Source organism: Topomyia yanbarensis, chromosome 3, assembly GCF_030247195.1.
Source record: "Topomyia yanbarensis strain Yona2022 chromosome 3, ASM3024719v1, whole genome shotgun sequence".
Lineage (NCBI taxonomy): Eukaryota > Metazoa > Arthropoda > Insecta > Diptera > Culicidae > Topomyia > Topomyia yanbarensis.
In genome coordinates, this window is record NC_080672.1 from 204,536,145 (window position 1) to 204,558,564 (window position 22,420).

Below are 22,420 nucleotides of genomic sequence, written 5' to 3' on the forward strand. Positions count from 1 at the left end.
ATAGGTGATTGTGTATCCAAAGAGTTTTGAAGTAGAATACTTCTAACGTTTCAATATCCCTTTTCAAAAATTTCTGCTGAGATATTTTCCCAGTTTTCAAATGCGAATAACTTCCGTTGTACTGATCGAAAGCGTTATATTTTTGCACTAGCTGATCAAAAATATGTGCACGTATATTGTATTTACTCCCGTAAAATGTACGTCTATTATAGATAACGAAAATACTATATTTTGTAAGTCTGCGCTGATTGGTCCGTACAATTCAACCAAGCAGCGAGCGTTGCTAGGACTGCCTCTTTGTTATTCAACGAACTTCGCCAGGTATAAAAACGGCACATAAGAGAAAATTCGTCAGTTTGCTTTCTGAGCTTGTAGTAGCTGCTACGTTTTGTGTCAGCTCAAACTTTTCGGTTGGAATATATTCAATGACTGCCGCCAGGCATCATTCCATCCAATGATGCACAGGCGTGGCGTGCATACAATGATCAGCACACATCGCAGAAAAAGCAGAACGCTCTTTTTTCGGTGTTCAATACGCGGATTGCAAGTGTGCGCGTGCGAGGGTGTGGTTGAATCCGAAAGACCCCGCTCTCTAGCTCTTTAAATTATGCGTGGCGGGCTCAGATAAATTCATCATTTTTTGGTTCATAATTAATATTTTTTGGCAAGTGGTAGTGCGATTGACGATGACGATTTTAATAGCATTGGTTGCGTTGTGTGAAGGAGATGATGTTGGCTTATTGGATACTGATATAATATGTTTCTGTCGTTGATTTGATACTCGGGGCAAACTGGGACAACTTTTTAAATATCATCTATGTATATGCTGCTATAAACACAGTTTAATTATATAACTGCTGCATGTATGACAGGATTTGTACATCCACATTAAGACCAGTTTATTTTATGTTCAGCTAAATAATTTTACTTATTTCGCAGTTAAACTAGTGAATTGCTCCGTTAAAAGTAATGTCCTGGCACCAGTAATACAAGATTTACAGACATGTCGAAATTTTACAGACTTTTGATAGTCTCCTACAGACGTAGTTAGGAATCTAGACTTTTAAAAGAGTAATAGTGTTTGGCAAAATTGACTAGAATAACTCTACTACGAGTGATTCCTTTATTAATAGTACTCTAATTTCAATCTATTTACCCACCCATCTGGTAATTACCCACTCGAAACTATGGAACAAACCTAACATTTGAATTTTGCCACGCATGTGTCTCGGGTGCACGTTTGAAATTTTCGAGGTATAACCAAGATTCGCGTCGCAAGTGATTTATGTGAATGTAATACAAGCATATGTAGAGGTAGATGGGGTAAAATACACCCCTAAGAAAATATAATCATAACTTAGCTATAGACCATCAATTGGGATAATTTAATTAATGATATCATTTAGCCAACATTTTACTCCGAAATCACAATCGCTTTGCAAAATATTCAAGAATATGAAAAATATTCAATTTTTCAAAATCATTATAAATTGTTCTTTGAAAAATGGGCAGGGCAAAACGCACCTGTACAGGAGTAAAATGCACCACAACAGCGGGGCACAATACATCATAACAAATATCGAAATAGCTGGTTTTTAATGCAGAAGATAGCAAATAATGTAGCATTCGAATTAACAGCCTAAGTGTCGCCGACGCAAAATCACAAACAGCTGTTCGCAGCGAGCACAAAAAAAACCGTTCGGCAGAATCAAAACAAACCACCGCAACATAGAACAGTTCGTTCTGACCTAAAGAGGCAGAAGGAAAATCAAATTACATTCAAGTGCGCCCAACGATGAGTCAATGCGCGCTCACGCAAGGGTCATATATGCTTCATCGGCATTTTCAGTGCCACTGCCGGTCACAGCGCATTCGAAGACGATAATTATATCGATATTTGACTTCGCGCGGTGGCTTGGATAATAAAACATTTGTGCAGAGTTGACAACAATATTCATTGTTAACATTCTGTACCAAAACAAATCCAAATAAAATCGATTATTTGTAAATAGCTAGCTTTAGGAAAGTAGGTATAGGTAAACCAAAAAATTGTATAATAAAATCAAGTTGAAATCGAGCAGTCGAAAGTACCACTTCACTCAGTCGAAAATCCTTTACTTCGTGTCCAGACCCTGGAGTTCTTCGTTGGTTTTTCCACCTTGTTAAATCCAAAGTCAAATTACTTCCTTGTTTGTAACGCAAGCGGGGAAGCAAATTGTCTTACGACCAGAATTAGTATTGGTTTGTTACGCAGAACGATACTAACTGGACGAGGAATTCCCGGCTTATTAAGCTATAGCGTGTGGTATTTGTAACGCAGGTGCCACAAACTATACTTAGTCTAGAATTAGAAGTGGCTTGTACCGCAGGACGCTTCTAACTAGACCCAGCACCCCCTTCTGCGGCGAAAGATCGTTCGGCGGAACGATATATGGTGGCTCCAGAGAGGATTTATCCTCACAATTCTCGCCACAGAAGGCACGAAGTAAAGAAAAACTACTAAGTCCTACACTGACCAAGCTACGGTAGTGGAAAAAGGCATAAACATTAAGCGAACACCTACAAACTGTGGTGGAAAAACGCTAGAAACACAGCGTGTCCGTAGCTTATAACGGACAGTAATACGCATTGCAATACGCGTCACTTACAAAATCGTTAATAAGGCGTATCCGCAGCCAATAGCGGATTCGGTGAAAACAAACAGTGCTTGAATAAGATATCACAATATATATCACACCGTGCGATATATCACTAGTGAACCTAAAACAAGCCGAAAGAGAAAGCGGATCTAAAGGATGGCATCTGGAGGATACGCGCACAACCCGAATGGGAATTGCCGCCTGTGCAAGGACAAGGACAGCGCGGACGAATGGATGATCGAGTGCTCAAAGTGTTGGAACTGGTTCCACATGACCTGCACCAAACTTGAGAAAAGACCCTCCACTAAGGACCTCTGGCACTGCCCAAAGTGCAAAGAGGAAATAATGGAGCTCCAGCAACTAAGAAAGGAGCTGGAGGATCAAAAGAAGAAGACTACCAGGAGTGTGTCCAAGGAACGCGGACCAGCAGACACTGTAGAGCGGCTAAGACGCCAATTTGAGGCACAAATGGAAAGCCAAAAATTGCGTGATGAGGCATTTCAAAAAGCCATGATTGAGATGGCAACCAAAATGCACCAAGTAAAAATGGACCCCGAAGCGGGACAACAAATGGCTCCGACAATCAAATTGCCAGATGAAATTACAAACTTACTGAGGAGGCAAACAGCAACACCCCTCCCAGTTTTCAACGGAAATTACAAGGATTGGCCAAATTTTAAACGGCTTTACGAACAAAGCAAACGAGAAGGTCAATTCAGCGATACCGACAATATAAACAGACTTATGGCAAGTCTAGGCAAGGCAGCAAAGGTACACGTAAGTGCCTTGCTGATGGATCCAGGAAACGAGAAACATGTAGTAGAAACTCTGGATAGTATTTACGGACAACCGTTGGCTATATACAACGAACTATGGAAGGATTTGGCAAAGTTACGGAACCCACGCATGGAATACCCTCAAAGCATGGTGGACTTCGTAGTGACTCTCGGAAATTCGGTGTCCAACATGTCCATGATACAGTGCGAGGATTATTTAACTAATCCGTTGCAGATGGCTGAACTTGTTTGCCGCTTACCACTGAACTTAAGAGAACAATGGGCGGACAAGGAAGCAGAAGCAATGATTCCGCAAGAAGGACGACCACGGCAAAAACTCACACTAAAGGAATTACACGAGTTTTTGAAACCGCAACAGCAAAGAGCAACACTTCTTATTGCACAAAAGGTGTGTCAATCTGAGAAGGAAAACCCGAAAAATGAGCGCCAATCAAGAGTCAATATGCACGCTGAAACAACATCCAGATCCCAAGCCAAATGTTCCTGTTGTAGCCAACAACATTGGATAGTAGCATGCCCGGTCTTTAAAAAGATGAGTGTGGAAAAAAGACGAGAACTGGCACTAGAGAAACGCATGTGCTTTAACTGTTTACGCCAAGGACACTCCTTTAGAAACTGTCAAATGAGGCCAAACTGCAGAACAGAAGGATGTACAGCACATCATCACACATTTCTTCACGTCAGACCAAAAACAAATGATGAAAAACGAGCCTCCCAAAAGGAGGAAACAAAACAAAAAATCAAGGAATCTTCAGGACATTCAAAAGACAACAAGAAGAACCAAGATAAGAAGGAAGTGAAAGAAATAGATGCGCAAGCTCCAACATCGTCCACCTCGAAGGAACAAGAAGATGAAGCTGTACGCACTAACATACACGCTACCAAAAGAAATAAGGTCTACTACCAAATACTGCCGGTTACACTTTATGCGCAAGGAAGACAATTAGAAACCTTCGCATTTTTGGATCACGGCTCATCGAACAGTCTAATCCTCGACGACTTGACCAAAGATTTAGGTTTGCAAGGGCCAGTATCACCATTATGCATAAAATGGACAAATGACTCCGTACACGAAGATAACGAAAGCCAAAGCGTATGTTTCAAAATATCAGGCGACAACGAAATTCGATACCAAATGGAAAGTGTACGTACAGTAAAAAAATTATCCTTACCACGACAGACACTTGACTACAAGGATCTTCATGAAAACTACAACCATCTTAAAAACCTTCCTATTCAAGGATACGAGAATGCTGAGCCGACATTACTTATTGGACTTGATCATCCCAGACTATTAACAGCAACAAAACAGAGAGCAAGCAAAGTCGGTCCAGTTGCCGCTAAAACACCAATAGGATGGGTCATTTACGGAAGGACCAACTCTCGACATCAAGGAGAAATATATTCCTGTGTAGTAGAGGAGCAAGACTCACTACGAGAAGAAATGAGGAAATACTTCTCAACGGAAGAGTTTGGCGTTAAGGTTAGCACCACTAACCAACAGAGCGAGGAGGATAGACGAGCTGAAAAATTGATAAAAGAAACAATGAAGTATGACGGGAGTCAATACGAAATTGGCCTTTTATGGAAACAAGCCAGGCCCATAATGCCAAAATCAGAAAGCTTCAAGGGAGCATTAAAGAGGTTAGAATACACTGAAACTAAGATGAGGAAAAACCCTGAGTTTGCCCAATGGTACACGGACAAAATTAAGGAATACGTTGAAAAGGGATACGCACGAAAATTAACAGCAAACGAGATAACACTAACAACCGATAAAACATACTATTTGCCTCATTTCGCTGTCGTAAATCCTAATAAAACACCTTTAAAACCGCGACTTGTATTTGACGCAGCTGCCAAGGTACAAGGATTATCGCTCAACACTGAATTACTCTCTGGTCCCGATAACTTGACATCGCTCTTTGGAATTTTACTGAGATTCCGAGAAGGAAAGTGCGCAGTAGCAGGAGACATCCAAGAGATGTTCTCACAAATTAAAATACGCAAAGAGGACCAGGAGGCTCAACGATTCTTATGGAGGGACGGTAAGGCTTCAAATACCATGGGACACTACGTAATGCAGGTAATGACGTTTGGAGCAACCTGCTAACCTGCATGTGCCCAAGCAGTAAAGAATGCAAACGCAGAGAACTACCGAGATTGCGATCCGGTGGCAGCGAACGCCATTATAAAACAACACTATGTTGACGATTATCTGGACAGTTTCTCGACAGCGGAGGAAGCCAGTGCAGTCACGTTCGGAGTTATAAAAATTCATGAAGCTGCACACTTCACACTAAGAAACATCACTTCAAACGATGCCGAAATGCTGGACGTTCTACCTGAACGCAACGTCGCGAGACAATCCACCCAAAAGGAATTTATTGAAAAAACTGCAACATCAGAGAAAGTCCTCGGAGTATACTGGGACACGACCCAAGACACAATTGGGTATAGAATAGCAGACTTCAAGTCCAACGCCATACCGACCAAAAGAGAAGTCCTCTCAACAATTGCCAGAATCTTCGACCCTCTTGGATTAATAGCGCATATTACGATTGGAGGTAAATTACTAATGCAACAAGCCTGGAAAGAAGGTATAGACTGGGATGAGAAAATATCTACGAAATTAATGGAAGATTGGACGATTTGGACAAATAGACTATCCACAATATCGCATCTGAGAATTTCTAGGTGTTTCTCTCCCAACATACCAAAATCATTGTAATTGCATATCTTTGTTGATGCATCAGAATCAGCGTTCGCCGCGGCAGCATATATACGAGCAGAAACCTTACATGGATACGACGTAAGCCTAATAGCAGCAAAAACGAGAGTTGCACCAAATAAAGCCATGTCAATTCCAAGGCTAGAACTTCAAGCCGCGGTGTTAGGCACACGATTGAAAACAACCGTTTTAAAGGAACTTCGATTGAATATTACAAACGTAACCATGTGGACAGATAGCACCACTGTACTCTCCTGGATACGAAGTGACCATCGCAGGTATAAAACATTTGTAGCCAACCGAGTAAGCGAAATACTCGACGACACAACGATCTCCCAATGGAGGTGGGTACCATCAGGAATGAATCCGGCAGACGAAGCAACACGGAACATCCAACCTACGGAATCTATATGGTATACAAGAGCGACGTACCTAAATACAAAAGTGGAATCATGGCCAAAGGAAAAAGGTGCAGTCATTGAAACTTCAGAAGAAAAAAGGGTTTGCAGCGTTCAAGAAATACAACCTGCGAACATTATTATGCACACAACTTGGTGCTCGGATTGGGGACGACTAAAGAAGGCAGTTTGTTACTGGCTCAAATACATGGAAAAATTGAGGACGAAAGTATCAAACTCCAGATATTATGAGACAATTACTTCTGATCATTATAAGCGAGCAGAAATCCTATTGTTACAACAAGCACAGCAAGAAGCTTTTCCATCCGAGCTAGTGGCTCTGATCAACGGCGAAGGTATTTACCAGAACAGCTCTGTAGCAGATCACGAGCTTGCATTAGATGAAAACCGTCTCATCCGAATCAGCGGACGAATACAAAACATGACTCCAGTACTATTACCAAATAAGGGAATATAACGAATTTGATCATAAAACAATACCACGAGAAATTTCTACACCGTGAAACGGAAGCAGTTATAGCTCAAATACGACAGCATTTCTGGATAATCAAGATTAGGGCGGCAGTAAAAAGAGTGAATGCAAGATGTCAACTCTGCAGAAACAAGAAGGCAAGCCCTCACCCTCCAAAAATGGGCACATTGCCAAGCTACCGCACCACTCCAAATTTAAAACCATTTACACACACCGGTATAGACTTCTTTGGACCAATGGAAGTTACTGTAGGAAGAAGATGTGAAAAACGCTGGGGTGCACTCTTCACCTGTATGGCTACTCGAGCTATACACCTGAAACTAGCAGACGACTTAAGTACAGACGCGCTTTTCATCTGCATAAAAAACTTACAAAACAGGCGCAGCAAGGTCTGCGAAATGTACAGCGATAACGGCACCAATATGGTTGGCGCAAGTAATCAGATGAAGGAATTAGAAATCAGAACAGCGATCGAAGGAATAAAATGGAATTTTATTCCACCATCAGCTCCACACTTTGGAGGAGCATGGGAACGTATGATACAAGAGGTTAAAAAATTACTAAACGAAAAGCTATGGCCAGTATCAAAACCCAAGGAGAGCGTACTTAGGAATGCTCTAATCGAGATAGAGCATTTCCTGAACAGTCGCCCGTTGACACATATACCATTAAGCTCCAACGATGATGAACCTCTGACACCAAATCATTTTTTGATTGGATGCGCAGGAGGAACGTATCCTTCACTCGACGACACGTCGCGAGCCGAGGCAACAAGAGAACACTGGAAAAAGGCTCAAATGGCAACTACTAAATTTTGGGATCGGTGGAGTGCAGAATACCTTCCTAAACTGAACAAACGAGAAAAATGGAAACAGAACACAGAACCACTCCAGCCTGATGATGTCGTTGTTTTTCCAGACGAACAACGGACAGGGAAGTTTCATAAAGCAATTATAACCGAAGTAAGGAAGGCGCAGGATGGCCAAACAAGGTCTGCGGTCGTTCGCACTGAAAACTCTAAATTAGTTAGGCCAACTGTAAAATTGGCCAAATTAGACGTAAAGGCAGATACGGTATTCACCGGTCACATACAGGAAATATCACCAAAACGAAAAGACGTCTTCCCGCAAAATAGTAGCTCAAATGCAAAGGCAAATATGACAGATTGGGGTAAGCGACAAAAAATCGACATAGAGCTAGTAAAACAACTAGCAGAAAAGCACAAAGCCGCTCATCCAACAAAACCGAAAAAGAAAACTATTCGAGCTAGGCCAAACATGTGCGCGAAAATGCTCGTCACTACAGCAGCAGTACTATCTTTAAATACAACGTCCAGTATGACCATCAAACCCGTACCAAATACGGGACTTTTATTCGATCACGAAGCTACCTATTTAATACAAACCGGAATTTGGGATACACAAAATAACTACAAACATATCTCCCACCGACGATGTAAAACTCATTGACACGATACACAGAAACATCGAAGACGCTATAAATGGACTAAAGCAGAAAATAAAAAATCCAACACTCATCGACTTGGCTACCTCGATTGAACAACAGTGTTACGCCGCGAAGCAGGAAATTTTGGAACCAGCTCGAGTAAAAAGAGGACAGGGAATTTTTGGATTCCTTAAAGACATACTATTCGGAGGCGATGATCTGACAGAGCAAATCGAGGCTATCCGAATGAACGAAGAACAAAAAATTCATGACGTCACACATAGCATGAATCAGCTAAGGGAAAGAACCATGCAACAAAACAATCAATTTGAACAACGGATTCACCACGCATTAGATGAAATCAAACTTTTGAACAAACAGTTCGCGATGAACTATGCAGAAACTCTAGCCAACCATCTGATGGTCACAATAATGGTGGCTAAACAACTGATCGAGAGTATTCTCACACGTCACAGAAAATTGAAACGTATACCCGTCACCATAGAAGAAAGAAACGAATTCATCCAACAAGCGAACCTGCGACTTCCTGCAAATCACTACATACCCGAGGATGAGTTTGCAACCCATTATAAACTCAAAATAAAGAATGATTCGTATCAAATCACGATGAGATCAATTGTGATACTAAGAGAATCATTCGAAAATTTCAAGGTTATAGCTATACCAGACTTTGAAAACAGAACAAAAATTCATGCTGATCAACCGAGAATCGCCATCAATCAGCACAACCAGTATTTCTATCCCTCTAATGAGGCAAGGAAACTAAACGAAACACACTTCCTCTACTTCAAGCCAACAATACAGATGGAAATGTCATGCGTGCCAGCAGCAATATTTCACAAGCGTCCCGTAAGAAACTGCAATATTACAACTTTCGATAACCTGCCCACCGATTACGCGGAAGTAATCATATTATCACAACCGAACACACTACTATACTACGCAAAAGATCCAAATACAATCACGATACTCTCAAATAAGGAATTGAATTTCACCTCATACAACATAGCGGTTGTAAAATTAGATCCTGGTTGTGAAATACGAACCAAGCACAGCGTAACGTACGCTAGCATCGGCGGAACTTCAAAGCAACAAAAAATATACTTCAAACGCCACGATCAAATACCTCAATGGAAAAACGACAATTTCAATGCGTCAGAAGACACTTGGGAAACAACAGAACTTGATCCGATAGCTGCAACCCATTCATCCTATCACAACGATCCTGAAACAAAGGCGATAAATCATCATGTTCCGGTCATAGTAGCAGCGGTATCATCAGTACTTGTTGTGGCCACGATAATCAGCGCCCTTTACTATAAGAAAGGCAGTCGACGTTACACCATTAGAACATCGAGCAGACCAACTCCACTTCCAAGACGACCACCGAGAATAATTCCACGAACAACAGCTGCAAATAGTGTTACACAAATTTAAAGCAAGTGCATTAATAACTTAAACAAATATTAAAAATAACTTAAAAGATAGGAACGTTATCATTTATCAAATATTAAACTAGGCTCCAAAAACATAAATCATTAGTAGGTAACAAAAGTAAATATTATATGAACCTTTATAATCAGATAGGCATCGAAAATCTCGACAAGCAAGATGACCATCGGCGCGTCGGCTAGTTTTTCGTAAGGTCTATGGGATAGACTTACGGGGGGCAATATGTCGCCGACGCAAAATCACAAACAGCTGTTCGCAGCGAGCACAAAAAAAACCGTTCGGCAGAATCAAAACGAACCACCGCAACATAGAACAGTTCGTTCTGACCTAAAGAGGCAGAAGGAAAATCAAATTACATTCAAGTGCGCCCAACGATGAGTCAATGCGCGCTCACGCAAGGGTCATATATGCTTCATCGGCATTTTCGGTGACACTGCCGGTCACAGCGCATTCGAAGACGATAATTATATCGATATTTGACTTCGCGCGGTGGCTTGGATAATAAAACATTTGTGCAGAGTTGACAACAATATTCATTGTTAACATTCTGTACCAAAACAAATCCAAATAAAATCGATTCAAAAATCGATTATTTGTAAATAGCTAGCTTTAGGAAAGTAGGTATAGGTAAACCAAAAAATTGTATAATAAAATCAAGTTGAAATCGAGCAGTCGAAAGTACCACTTCACTCAGTCGGGAGTTCTTCGTTGGTTTTTCCACCTTGTTAAATCCAAAGTCAAATTACTTCCTTGTTTGTAACGCAAGCGGGGAAGCAAATTGTCTTACGACCAGAATTAGTATTGGTTTGTTACGCAGAACGATACTAACTGGACGAGGAATTCCCGGCTTATTAAGCTATAGCGTGTGGTATTTGTAACGCAGGTGCCACAAACTATACTTAGTCTAGAATTAGAAGTGGCTTGTACCGCAGGACGCTTCTAACTAGACCCAGCACCCCCTTCTGCGGCGAAAGATCGTTCGGCGGAACGATACTAAGTGTATTCTACTTCACTTCGGTTATGTCTCTGACATTACCTACCCATTTTTTTCGCTTCATCTGGTATTCCGCAAGGCAGCCATCTCGGTCAATTGATTTTTCTTCTGGACTTTTCAACGACGTCAACTTTTGTTTAGAAGGACCACGGTTGTCTTTCGCCGACGACCTCAATTTATACCATAGAATCCGGAATACTGATGATGCAGCTTTCCTTCAACAACAACTGGTAACTTTTGCGGAATGGTGCGAGATCAACCGAATGACTTTAAACCCCAAGAAATGTACTTTCATTACATTCTCTAGGAAAAAACGACAATTCGATTCGAATACTGTCTAGCTGACCATCGAATTAAGACAGAACAGCGCAGATTTGTTCGGTTTGCCCTTCGTCGTGAGCAACCCTCACCAGCTGCCAAATTACGAAAGCCGGGGTTTGCTTATTGGACTCGATACATTGCAAGTGCGGCGGGATCTATTCCGTGCTACGACGATTTCGGATATTTCGCAAGATCGAATTGACTGCCCCGAGCTTCTCAGTGCGATAAATATCAACACTCACCCTCACGCCCTTCGCAATAATTTATTCATCCGATTACCTCTTCGCCGGACTAACTATGGAGCTAACGGTGCCATCAGTTGGTTTGCAGCGGACCTTCAACAGAGTGTCATCCGAGTTTGATCTTCACATTCCACGTAGCAGATTACAATTTGACTTTTAAAATATATTAATAAATTATCATTATGACCACACTGTGTCTGTTGATATTAACCCTAGAACATTGCACTGGGGTAAAATGTACCCCACGCCTTCTTTGGAGCCGCGTGAGAACGAGAATTTGACATTTACCGACCTGGGACCCTAACCATAATTCAATTTAGAGTTCCTAGTAAGAGTAGGAAAAGGTGGTATAGCCAGTTTGCTTATAGCCTTTGTGGAAGCAGGTGTCCCAGTTGGCGTGGGGTACTCAGTGTACGGTTGCTGTTAGTGTTTCGTCAGGTTTCGTGCAGTCAGTGAAAATGTGCTTCGTGACAATACCAGTTTAAATACTGGTTGTTTTACTACGTAAGTAACAATTAGTATTATATAATCGTATATACCATTTATTTGATTTATTTAATTTAATATTTAGGCGGAACAAAAAATCGTTCTCATTTTTGCTGATTTTTATTGTTTTATTGTTTATTTTTTACAGTTTTTTCAAAGCAATAACTTGCAAGTATAATTTACGCACAATAACTGCTGTAACAGTAACGTTACGTGTTACCAATGTATTACTGGTCAGAAATAATTTTTCATTTCAATTTCCACCCCGTTTCGTGGTATTTTTCAAAACACAATTTTTAAACTTTCACTCCTCAAAATAATTGCACTTTTTCAAAAATATCGAAATTCCATATTATACCGTTTCAAGACTATTCTTTCAACTTTAAGAATCATTTGATTTTTTTTTCAAATCGGTTGAAAATTCGCAAAGTTATAGTAATTTTTGTAAAAAAAAAGTCCAAACCGCGTTTTTTACTTTTTTGGGTTCAAACCAATTTATGTATCCTTGATTCAATAAATTACTTACTTTCACTTACACAGCTGTTTTTGCAATTAAAAAACGAAGAAAATGATGTAATATACATTTCTTTTGTTTGCATTTTTACCAGCGAAAATTGCGATCAAATGCGTGGGGTACATTTATACCCCAGTGCAACGTTCTAGGGTGGAAAATTCAAGTGCAACGTTCTAGGGTTAATTATAAATAGAAGAAAATATGTGTGTTGATCGTGACGAAAAAGTGGCTTTCAGAAAATCTCTAATGCATTCGACCATGATTTGCATCAAATACCCGGATTGTTCGGTTACTATAAATAGCACTGGTTTACGAAAAAATTGATTTTTTTGGAAGCTATTTTATGTAAATGTATTTTGGACCACTCACAAACCCCGAAATTTTTATTCTACAGAAAGACGATTTTCTATTTTCTACTTGATTCTTGGAGTTGCTCAGAAGCTGTTTGTCTTCATTTTTCTTGTAAATCCATTACTGATTTACCCAAAACTATAGGTAGAGATACATTAAAAACGCTTTTAATCCACCTAACAGTGTGATGATACATTTCTTATAACTCTTATCGCTTTCTTCGGGTATTATATCGATTGAGAACATTTAGAACTTGGTGCTTCGAGATATTTTCGATAACACATACTATGTGGGATAGAGCCAGGACTCAGAGAATCGCTCAAATTAGTATAGGACTATATCAGTGCAAGAAATCTCAAAGGCTAAACCAATTTAATGAAAAAGCGGAAAAATGGCCCATAAAATAGAAATATAAACGAATTATTGCTAATGCTGCGCTAATAACATAGCTAAATTCTTCAATCAATGCTAGAGTTGCCACTCCTCCGGGTTTGACCCGGAGACTCCGGTTTTCGGGAGCGATCTCCGGGTCTCCGGGTTTTACATCAATTTCTCCGGGTTTGGTGAGAAGAAGCATAGGTTGAATTTTTTTGAAATTAATTGATTCTTTACAAAATATTTAAAAAGTTAACTATTACTCTGGTTCAGATTTATTTTGCCCGACTAACCTTTCGTTTCAAGGTGGCGAAGATTAGTTCACCAAATATTAATAATTTCTTTCACAAAGCAATGAAAATGAAAAACAAATAAAATTACTACAAATTAACCTTCCGGCAGTCGCGCTCTGAAAATCTAGCGAAATCGTCTTAGGGTACCAGCGGCTGCTCGTTCGGTAGGCGACTTTCGGAGGGTTAAGGAAAGTAATATTTTGTCATGTGCTACAATTGAAATGTTGCATTCCACTAAGTCGTTCAAAATGGTGAAAAAAAGGTTTTTTGCTGAAATTTTACCAAATCATTTCACTCATAGTGGTGCTTATCACCAGCTGCACTAAGGTTTAGCAGATTTGTTCTAATCCAACTGACTAGGTCAACATCAAACGAGTTCTTCCGGTGTTGTTGCTACTCCGGCAGCGATCCTTAACTGGGCTAGGGAGGTGAGTTTTCCCCTTTTGTTGCGAAATGAAAATTTGTTGGTGATGAATAACCGACACCACATAGTGTGATGCCGCAGCTCTGCCTCCTTTGCTCTCCTTTTCCTGTTAGTTGTGGAGGAGAGCAATGCTCGTTCAACTTGTCCTCTACAGTGAAAGTAGCTGGTGCTTTTGTATTCTTGGCACTTAGTCGGGGAAGTGAAATACTACACCACATTCAACCGATAAAACCATTCTCAACCGTCAAAAAATTACAGCTTTACTTTAACGTAGTAATTAAAAGCGATTAAAGTGCTCTAAAATGCCGAGCGATCGCTTTGATTCCAATTTCTGTCTCGTTCCACTCAAAATCCACTACCAATCCAATATTCGAAAAGTTATAAAATTAAGAGAGTAAATTATATTGTGTTAAGCTAACAAACTGTTATCCAATAATAAAAAGAACTGACTAAACCGAATTAATAAAATGAAGAAACTGAATAAAATATATGAACTGGGAAAAATAACAATTAAATAAAATGATTAACATAAATGAAATAAATAATAAGAATAATGCCAAAAAAGATTGAAATAATAAGATAAATAATATGAATAATATGGATAAAATTAACCCTTTCAGCTCAAATGGAAATTAGACAATATTCAAAAAGTTATAAAATTAAGAGAGTAAATTAAATTGCTTTAAGCTAACAAACTGCCATCCAATAATAAAAAGAACTGACTAAACCGAATTAATAAAATGAAGAAACTGAATAAAATATATGAACTGGGAAAAATAACAATTTAATAAAAAAAATTTATGTTTATTTTTGACAGTTTACCACGGTTGTGGCATTTGTGTCATTGGAAATTGGGCATGGTATGAAAGGGAGGACAGTATGATCATGTAATCGGCTAGATTTGTTGTATTGCTGTCGTGCCTGGGCGTATCCTCGGCAATCCACTAGGACATGCTTTACGGTCATTGGTACTCCGCAATAACAGCAGGTAGGCGGTGTGTTGACTTCCATTAGGTACGCGTGACTAAAGATGGTATGTCCAATACGAAGTCTGGTTAGAATACGCTGTTCAGATGCGCACTTTCGGTCAGTGCTTTTTGTTACGTATGGCTTGACCTCGCGTAGTAGTGACTGGGTTCTATCCCAATCCCTCTGCCAGACGTTCCATAGTTTCTGCTTTACGAGGCGTACGACATCCTGAGAAGGTATCGGAATGTCCATTGGGTCTACAATTCCTCCTTGATTCGCGAGTCTGTCAGCTTCTTCGTTACCAGATATTCTTGCGTGTCCTGGAATCCAGCTAAGTGTAATGTTACGCTCTACGAGTGCACGTTCTATCAATGCAGCTAGCCGAGCCAGTGAGGATTATTACTTCATCATATTCGTTCACCGTTGACACAGCGGCGCTCAGCGCATAGGCCTCGGCTGAGAATACGCTGCAAGGTCCTGGTAGAGTGTAGCAAGTTTTGATACTGTCTGGGAAACACTGTAGCCAACTGGGATATTGCTCATTGCTTAAAAACTAGCCTGCCTAAATCTAGTACTGCTTACTTTATTACCTAAACGAGAAACGTGATTCAACGTCTACAATATTATTTACTGTTTCAACCAGTCAGGTTAAAGCTTGACGCGCAGGGGAAATTACACGCTGTCAAGGCGTGTCTATAGAACAATCAACAAAGTTCATTCCTATCCAATGAACCAGTATACCGTTGTGTTGACATAGTCATGCGGCTGACAAAACAGTGGAAAGGAAAATAAGGAAATGCTTAATATTGCATAACCGAGAACGCTGTTATTTTATAGCGGTTTCGTGTTACGTTTCATTTCTTATTTGGTTATTTTATGTTTACTTGAGAGGATAGATGACATGCATATGTTGGTTTGTAAGTCAAGTGCTGTGGAAGTGATTGTTCACTTGTGTAAGCATTTATTTTAATGCCGTACGTTTTGGGTTTAGTTTCAATGGGAAAGTTAATTATTCTGTGAGGTTTCGGGTTTATGATTTAATGACTATGCTTGGATCGTGGGAAGGATTAGAGATGGAAAGATTAGGGATTTATCAGTTAGGGTCTTGATACTATCTTTCATCTTAGTTTGTGATTTGTGATTTTGTTTTTTGGAATGTATGCGGTACAAGAGAATGTATATAGTACAACTACTTGTCGCAAGACCGGCGCCTACTTTCTCGTTCTCTTTTGAGCCATCAGTGTACATTTGCTTGTGCGTAGGATAGCGGTTGGCAATGAATTCATGGAATTTTGGTGCAGCTATTTGGGGGGATGTACCTGCTTTGATGTTTCGTTTTAGTTCGTCGTCAATTTTTGGTATGGTGCTATACCACCCTCTATCAGTGAGCCTTTGAAGATTGCAAGCTCTTGGTGGGAGAGAACCGGTGGTTTGGTGGAAAAGTTCTACTGATCTTTTGGCTACCGGATAGTTCGCTACATTCGGATCTTTTTCTGTAAGCCGAGCTACCATCTGCGACAGTCGCTGGACTAGCATTAATCTAAACGGCAGGCAGCCTGCTTCTGCCATAATTGACTGTACTGGGCTTGATCTGAAGGCTCCAGATGACTGACGTATTACTTCGTTGTATGTTGGAGCAAGCACTCGTTCCATCGTCTCGTCGTTACTGCTGGTAAGTCCTATCCAGAAGAAAATCTTAGAGATTACCAGTGCAGAGCCATCTTTCAGGAGTTTTGATCGACTGCTCCTTTTGAGCCGACAGCCTAGGATCCGGAGTATGTTTGTTCTTTTGGAGCAGATTTTTTTTGTGTGTGTGAGATGTTGTAGAAAGTTTAGTTTGGTGTCAACTAGTATTCCTAAGATTCTCATTTTCCTAACATATGGAATGGGGGTCTTGTTGATTTGGATCGCCCTACCGCGCTTACGATGCCGTATGTTGCAGATGTGAAGGAGTTTTGACTTGGTCGGCGCAATTTCAAACCCTACACTGCCGGCCCATTCAACAACTGCCTTAACAGCTTTTCTTAAGTGACGTCGTATCTGTCCAGAACTGGACCCTTTGGCTACAAGCAATACATCGTCCGCGTAAAGCAGGATTTCGACATCGATTGGGATAATTTTGAAAATAGGTTCCATTGCTACTAAAAATAGGGTGACGGACAGAATGGAGCCCTGCGGTACACCATTTTCTGCCACACATCGGATTGATGATGCTCCGTTCGCTGATACACGGAAGGTTCGGTTAGATAGGATACTGGATATGATGTGGAGCATACGGCCAGAGATTTTCCAGCTGGTCAGGGTTTGAAGAATGGCGGGTCTCCACGTAGTGTCGTAAGCTTTGGATGTGTCCAGTGAGACTATCTCTGCATGCTGGTTTTCATTAAGATTGATGAGCGATTCCATGTGTGCTAGATGGGACTCAACGCCTCTACCCGGGCGGAATGCATGCTGACGACCATCCAGTCTTCCATTCTGTTCTAGTTCTGTGGTCAACCGCCGGTTGACTAATCGTTCGAACAGTTTGTCTATGCAACTTAGCAGAGTAATGGGACGGTATCCGGCTGGACTGCAGCGGTCTCCTTCTGGTTTTGGGATCGGGACTACTATGCCCTCTTTCCACTGATTCGAAAAAGTTCCGGAATCCCAGGCGTGGTTGAACAGTTCGAGCAGAGATATTTTAATGGAGAAAGGGAGTCGTTGTAGCAATGGGTACCCCACATTATCAGGTCCAGTTGACGATCCACCACCTTTGGAGAGGGCCCACATCATCTCGTCCATGGAGAAATCTGCATTGAAGCGTTTGAAGAGATTCGGTCGTCTTGATTTAGGGAGTTTGCTTATCAGATCTGCTTTCTTCTTGCGGAATTTTTCGTTATAGATGGCGTTTGAGGATTTTTTCTAATACTCCTCAGCAAATGCGTCTGCTACCTCTTGTGGATTATTTGTGATGCCGCTTGGGAGGCTCAGGGTGGTCGTATTGGTGCGCCTTTTTCCTTGAAGCTGGTTTATACGACTCCATATCAGTGTTGAGGAGCTCTCGGGATTTATGCTCTGTACCAGGTCTTCCCAATTTTTCTGTTTGGCTTGAGCAATGATTCTACGGCATTCGGATTGGGCTTCTTGGAAAGATTGGAGGGCTGTCGCTTTACTGGGGTCATCGCCTGCGATGCGGCAGAGGGCTCGTAGTCGTTTTCGTCGGGCTTTGACTGCAGCTTCTACCTCTGGGTTCCACCATGCAACAGCCTGGCTTTCCACTTGTTCTGGGGATGCTAGCTTCGGCTGCAGTTAGTATTCTTTTAGTGAAGTCCTCGACCGTAATACCCTGACCGGGCCGGATGGTGCTACTGGTTAGTTCTTCGTAACGATTCCAATTCGCTCTTTCGTAGATCCACCTTGGTCTGCGCCTAGGATCGTCTGGAGTTCCGGGTGTATCAAGCTTGATAGAGAAGTGGTCGCTGTCTGCACAATCCAGTAGTGTTTTCCAAACGAATTTAGCAGCTATGGATGATGTGCAGATCGATAGGTCCAGCGCTTGTGTTTTTTTCCGGAGGGATCAATTCGAGTATGGGACCCATCGTTTAATACAATCATGCCACTGTAAACTACCGTCTCCAGAATCGCATCGCCACTTTTCTGTGCATCGGTTTTTGTATTTGTCAGTCGACTACCCCAGGCCGAATGATGAGCGTTCAGGTCACCCAAGAGAAGAACTGGTTTCGGGAGTTCTTCCAGTAGGTGCTTCAGATTATCAGCGGCGTTCTTGTCTCTTGGTGGCAAGTATACTGAGACCACTGTAAGTTTTAATGGGGCGTGAAGCTGTATTGCAACTGCCTGTGTATTGGTTTGTATGCGTAGCCGTTCGAAGGGAGTGCCATCCTTTACTGCCAATCCCACCCCTTGTCTGCCGTGGGTGGAGCATGGACCGAGTAGAAGATGATAGGACTTGCCTACATAGTCAGCTGTGGTGTTATGTTCTTCAGCGCTCGTTTCTTGTAGACATACTACAATTGGTTTGTACTTGGTGAGTAGGATTTGTAGTTCGTTGCGGTGGGATCGAAGGCCATTGATGTTCCATTGAATGGCAAAAGTTGTTGACGGTGTTACAGTGCTCGATTCTGAGTCAGATCGATTTGAACATCTGAACCCTGTTTGAAGTGGTATCGGAGATTTCGGTGTGTTTTTGTTGTTCGGAGTTAGATTGCGCATTTGTTCGACCATCAGGGCAGCGTCATTCTCGCCTCTGATGTCTAACGTTCGGAATGTGTCGGTCGGCTTTCCATTATCGCTCAGATAGAAATGTTCTCCGAGTAAAGCATCTGGGTTTGCAGTATGGTTGCTTAGGGTTCGTGGTTCGGAGCGCGATGCGTTGACGGAGTGTTGTTTTTGAATTTGCTGTTCAGTCATTTGAGATACTGGTTAGGGGTATCACATCGTTCAGGTGGTTGTTTCCAGCGATTGCGCTTCGAGATCCTGTGCGAACTAGTGAGGTTTGTGGTTGGTCTGCTTCACTTATCGCTTGTTTTCTTTTATCAGTGTTGTACTGTTTCTCTTCGGTGCGCAGAGTAGTATTTGATATGGTCTTGGTTCTGGAGGAATCCTTAGAGGAACAGGAGCTAGGTCCTTTATGCGTCTCTCCTCCGGCGATTCCTGGGCGTCGCAGGTTGTCCGTCAGTTCCGGTGTGGGTATAGCGTCCGCACTGATGGGGCTGCTGCTACCCAGGGACCTGAGCGGGTATGTGGGGATTAGGTCGTCTGTCTGAGCCGATGGGTTCGTGGTTTGCGGCGTTTTGTATCATGTTTCTATGCGATGCTGTTGGCCTTCTGCCATAGCCGCTTTATCGAATTTTGACGGGGGTGAGCGAGGGGGTGGAGTGTTGTGCGGTCTAGGAAAATCCTTAGAGGAATAGGCGCTAAGTCCCTTATGCGTCTCTCTTCGGGCGATTTCTGGGCGTCGCAGGTTGTCCGTCAGTTCCGGTGTGAGTGTAGCGTCCGCACTGACGGGGCTGTGACTACCCAGGAACCTGAGCGGGTATGTTGTTTTTTGGTCTTCTATCAGATCCGATAGGTTCGTAGTTTGCGGTGTTCTGCGGTGTGTTTCTATGCGAAGCTGTTGGTTATCTGCCATAGCCCCTCTGTTGTTTTTCTGCGAGGCCGGATGGGTCGACAGTTGAGGTTGCGGTATTTGCTGCTTCGAATAAGTGTCGATATGTTGCGGTTGGTTGTAGCAGCGTATATGTTTTGGGTTCTGGGCAGTGTTTGGTTCGGTATTATATCTCGGAAAATCCTTAGAGGAATAGGCGCTAGGTCCCTTGTGCGTCTCTCTTCCGACGGTTTCTAGGTGCCGCAGGTTATCCGTCAGTTCCGGTGGGAGTGTAGCGTCCGCACTGACGGGGATGGGGCTACCCAGAGACCTGAGCGGGTATGTTGGAGTTTGGTCGTCTAACTGAACCGATATGTTCGTGGTTTGCGGCGTTTTGGGTCGAGTTTCTAAGCGATGCGGTTGGCCTTCTGTCATGGTCGTACTTTTTCCGATGTCGTTTGTTGTGTGCATTGATACATGGTTGTGGGGGAAGGGTGGGGGTGAAGGGTAGAGGTGCTCTGCAGCAGTTTGATTATGATTTTTTATGGTTGGTGGACATGCTTGGTCTTTGGTATATGTTGTTTGATTGGTCTTAAAAATTTACTCAGACATGGCATGTGTCTCGTCAGACTCGACATTGATTCAACTGGTTCCACCTTCGTTTATGCTGGGGTATTTGCTTCTAGAACTACTCTCATTAGTGTTAGTGCTGGTGCCAGGTCCATCTAATTTGGGTTTTTTGGAGCGAGCTCTAATTGCTGGTCGGGTCGGTGTTACAAATTGCGTTTGGTCGTTCTGATCCGAGGATGTTTGTGTTCGCAGCTGAGTGTTGGCAGCTGCTTCTCGGATTTTTTTACTCCTTGTGTGCAGCTACTCCGGATTCATTGGTGTTGTTTTTAGCTTCAGCTTTGGTGGTTAGGAGTTACCCTAAGATTTTCCTGTACGCGTCTTTGTATTTCCCAAGTTCTTCCTTCAGGGCATCGATAATAGGGTTGCTCTGCTGCTTGGTAGCTGCTTGTCTGCGGAGTTTTAGGACTTCTTCTCACAGGGATTTTATTTCGTCATTCTGTTTCCGGGCCTTCTCAAGTTCTTGGCGGAGTTCTCTTATTAACTGGTCTTTTTCGCTATCCTGAGATTTGGTTTGGTTGGCGTAAGTTTAGGTCTGCTCAGCTTTCCTAAATTCCGCTCGTGCTTCTCCATAGGTGAGGTTGTTATCAACTTTGAATTTGATCACCGCTTCCTCTTTTCTGTAAATTGGACAGTTCCGATCCGTGGGTCCGTGATTGCCTTCGCAGTTTCGGCAGTACTTGTCCTTCTTACACGGATGGGTATTGTGTGTTTCGTGTTGTTCAGAGCAGGTAGGACAAATGGGGACTTCTGGACAGTTTTTTTCTGGAGCATAAAAGAGGTGATGGGTAGTATCTGCGCACAGGGAGCCGAATAAGTCCGCGGTAGACATGTGGCGGGAGAAGCTGTTCTTTAAAAGTAAGGACTACCAAAGGAGTGTTCCGGATTTGGTTATCGCTTCGTCTAGTTATTCTTCTGACACTGTGGACGCCTTGCGAAGCAAGGTTTTCTCTGAGGGCTTCAGGTTCCATGTCGATTGTGTCATACATCGTAAACAACTCCTTGGCATAAGTTAAGAGAGGGGTGAGAAATGATCTCGAACGGGGTGCCGTCGACTAATTGTTTGAGAGTTAGTAACTTCTAGTAGGTCGAATGAGAGCTGGTGCGGAGAGTATATTTCGTGCCTCTTGCTTCCTTGGATGCATTAACCAAACCTTTTGAATCCCGACCCAGTAGCTGCTGCAGAGATTTGTGAATAATGAATGGATTGGACGGAAGTTTGGCTGAAGAAGGGGTGGTGGAGGGTTCTGTATTATGCTGTTCATCATTTGTACTCACCGCTTGTAGGAGGAGGCTTTGTGTGAGGATCGTGTCCCCATCTTGTCGCATCCATGAAGGTAGCGTGAGCGGCAGCTGTTTTCCTCCCCCATCTGGGGAGAAGTCGTTTACCCCCATATGGCTATCTGGTTCAGGCCGAGTATGTCAACCACTGACACGATTTACCTCTGTTTGATACACTTAGGAGGATCGATATAATTAAGCACACTCTTCAATAATAAAGTTAGCCGATTTTCTTCTATTACTATCACAGGGCTACAGTGCGCAATAGCACTCACTCACTTTACCCCAATAGACGTTTGGGGGGGGGGGGGTCGGGGCGGCACGCTATGTGCCCGACATCAAAATATCACCACAGCTCTGCTTCGCTGTGTGCAGATTCAGCCGGCGTTTAAAACAATAAGCACACACTCGGTAGTTTTTTCTGATCTTCACAGCCGTCTTGTGGGAAGGGGGTAAAATAATTCGCACGCAACATGTCTGGTT

The 22,420-nt window shown here is 42.3% G+C and overlaps 2 protein-coding genes across 2 annotated transcripts; one reads left to right on the plus strand and one right to left on the minus strand.

The window, feature by feature from the left end:
• The first annotated feature begins 2,795 nt into the window (after positions 1-2,795).
• On the plus strand, positions 2,796-7,043 carry LOC131687579 (uncharacterized). Its single transcript, XM_058971668.1, has 3 exons — positions 2,796-5,484; positions 5,569-6,036; positions 6,193-7,043. Exons 1-3 carry the CDS (start codon positions 2,796-2,798, stop codon positions 7,041-7,043), a joined length of 4,008 nt encoding a protein of 1,335 aa, XP_058827651.1.
• A 7,738-nt stretch (positions 7,044-14,781) lies between these two features.
• On the minus strand, positions 14,782-17,718 carry LOC131687580 (uncharacterized). The gene is made up of 3 exons (XM_058971669.1): positions 16,863-17,718; positions 16,266-16,625; positions 14,782-15,323 (listed from the first exon to the last, which is right to left on the minus strand). Exons 1-3 carry the CDS (start codon positions 17,716-17,718, stop codon positions 14,782-14,784), a joined length of 1,758 nt encoding a protein of 585 aa, XP_058827652.1.
• Positions 17,719-22,420: the final 4,702 nt, after the last annotated feature.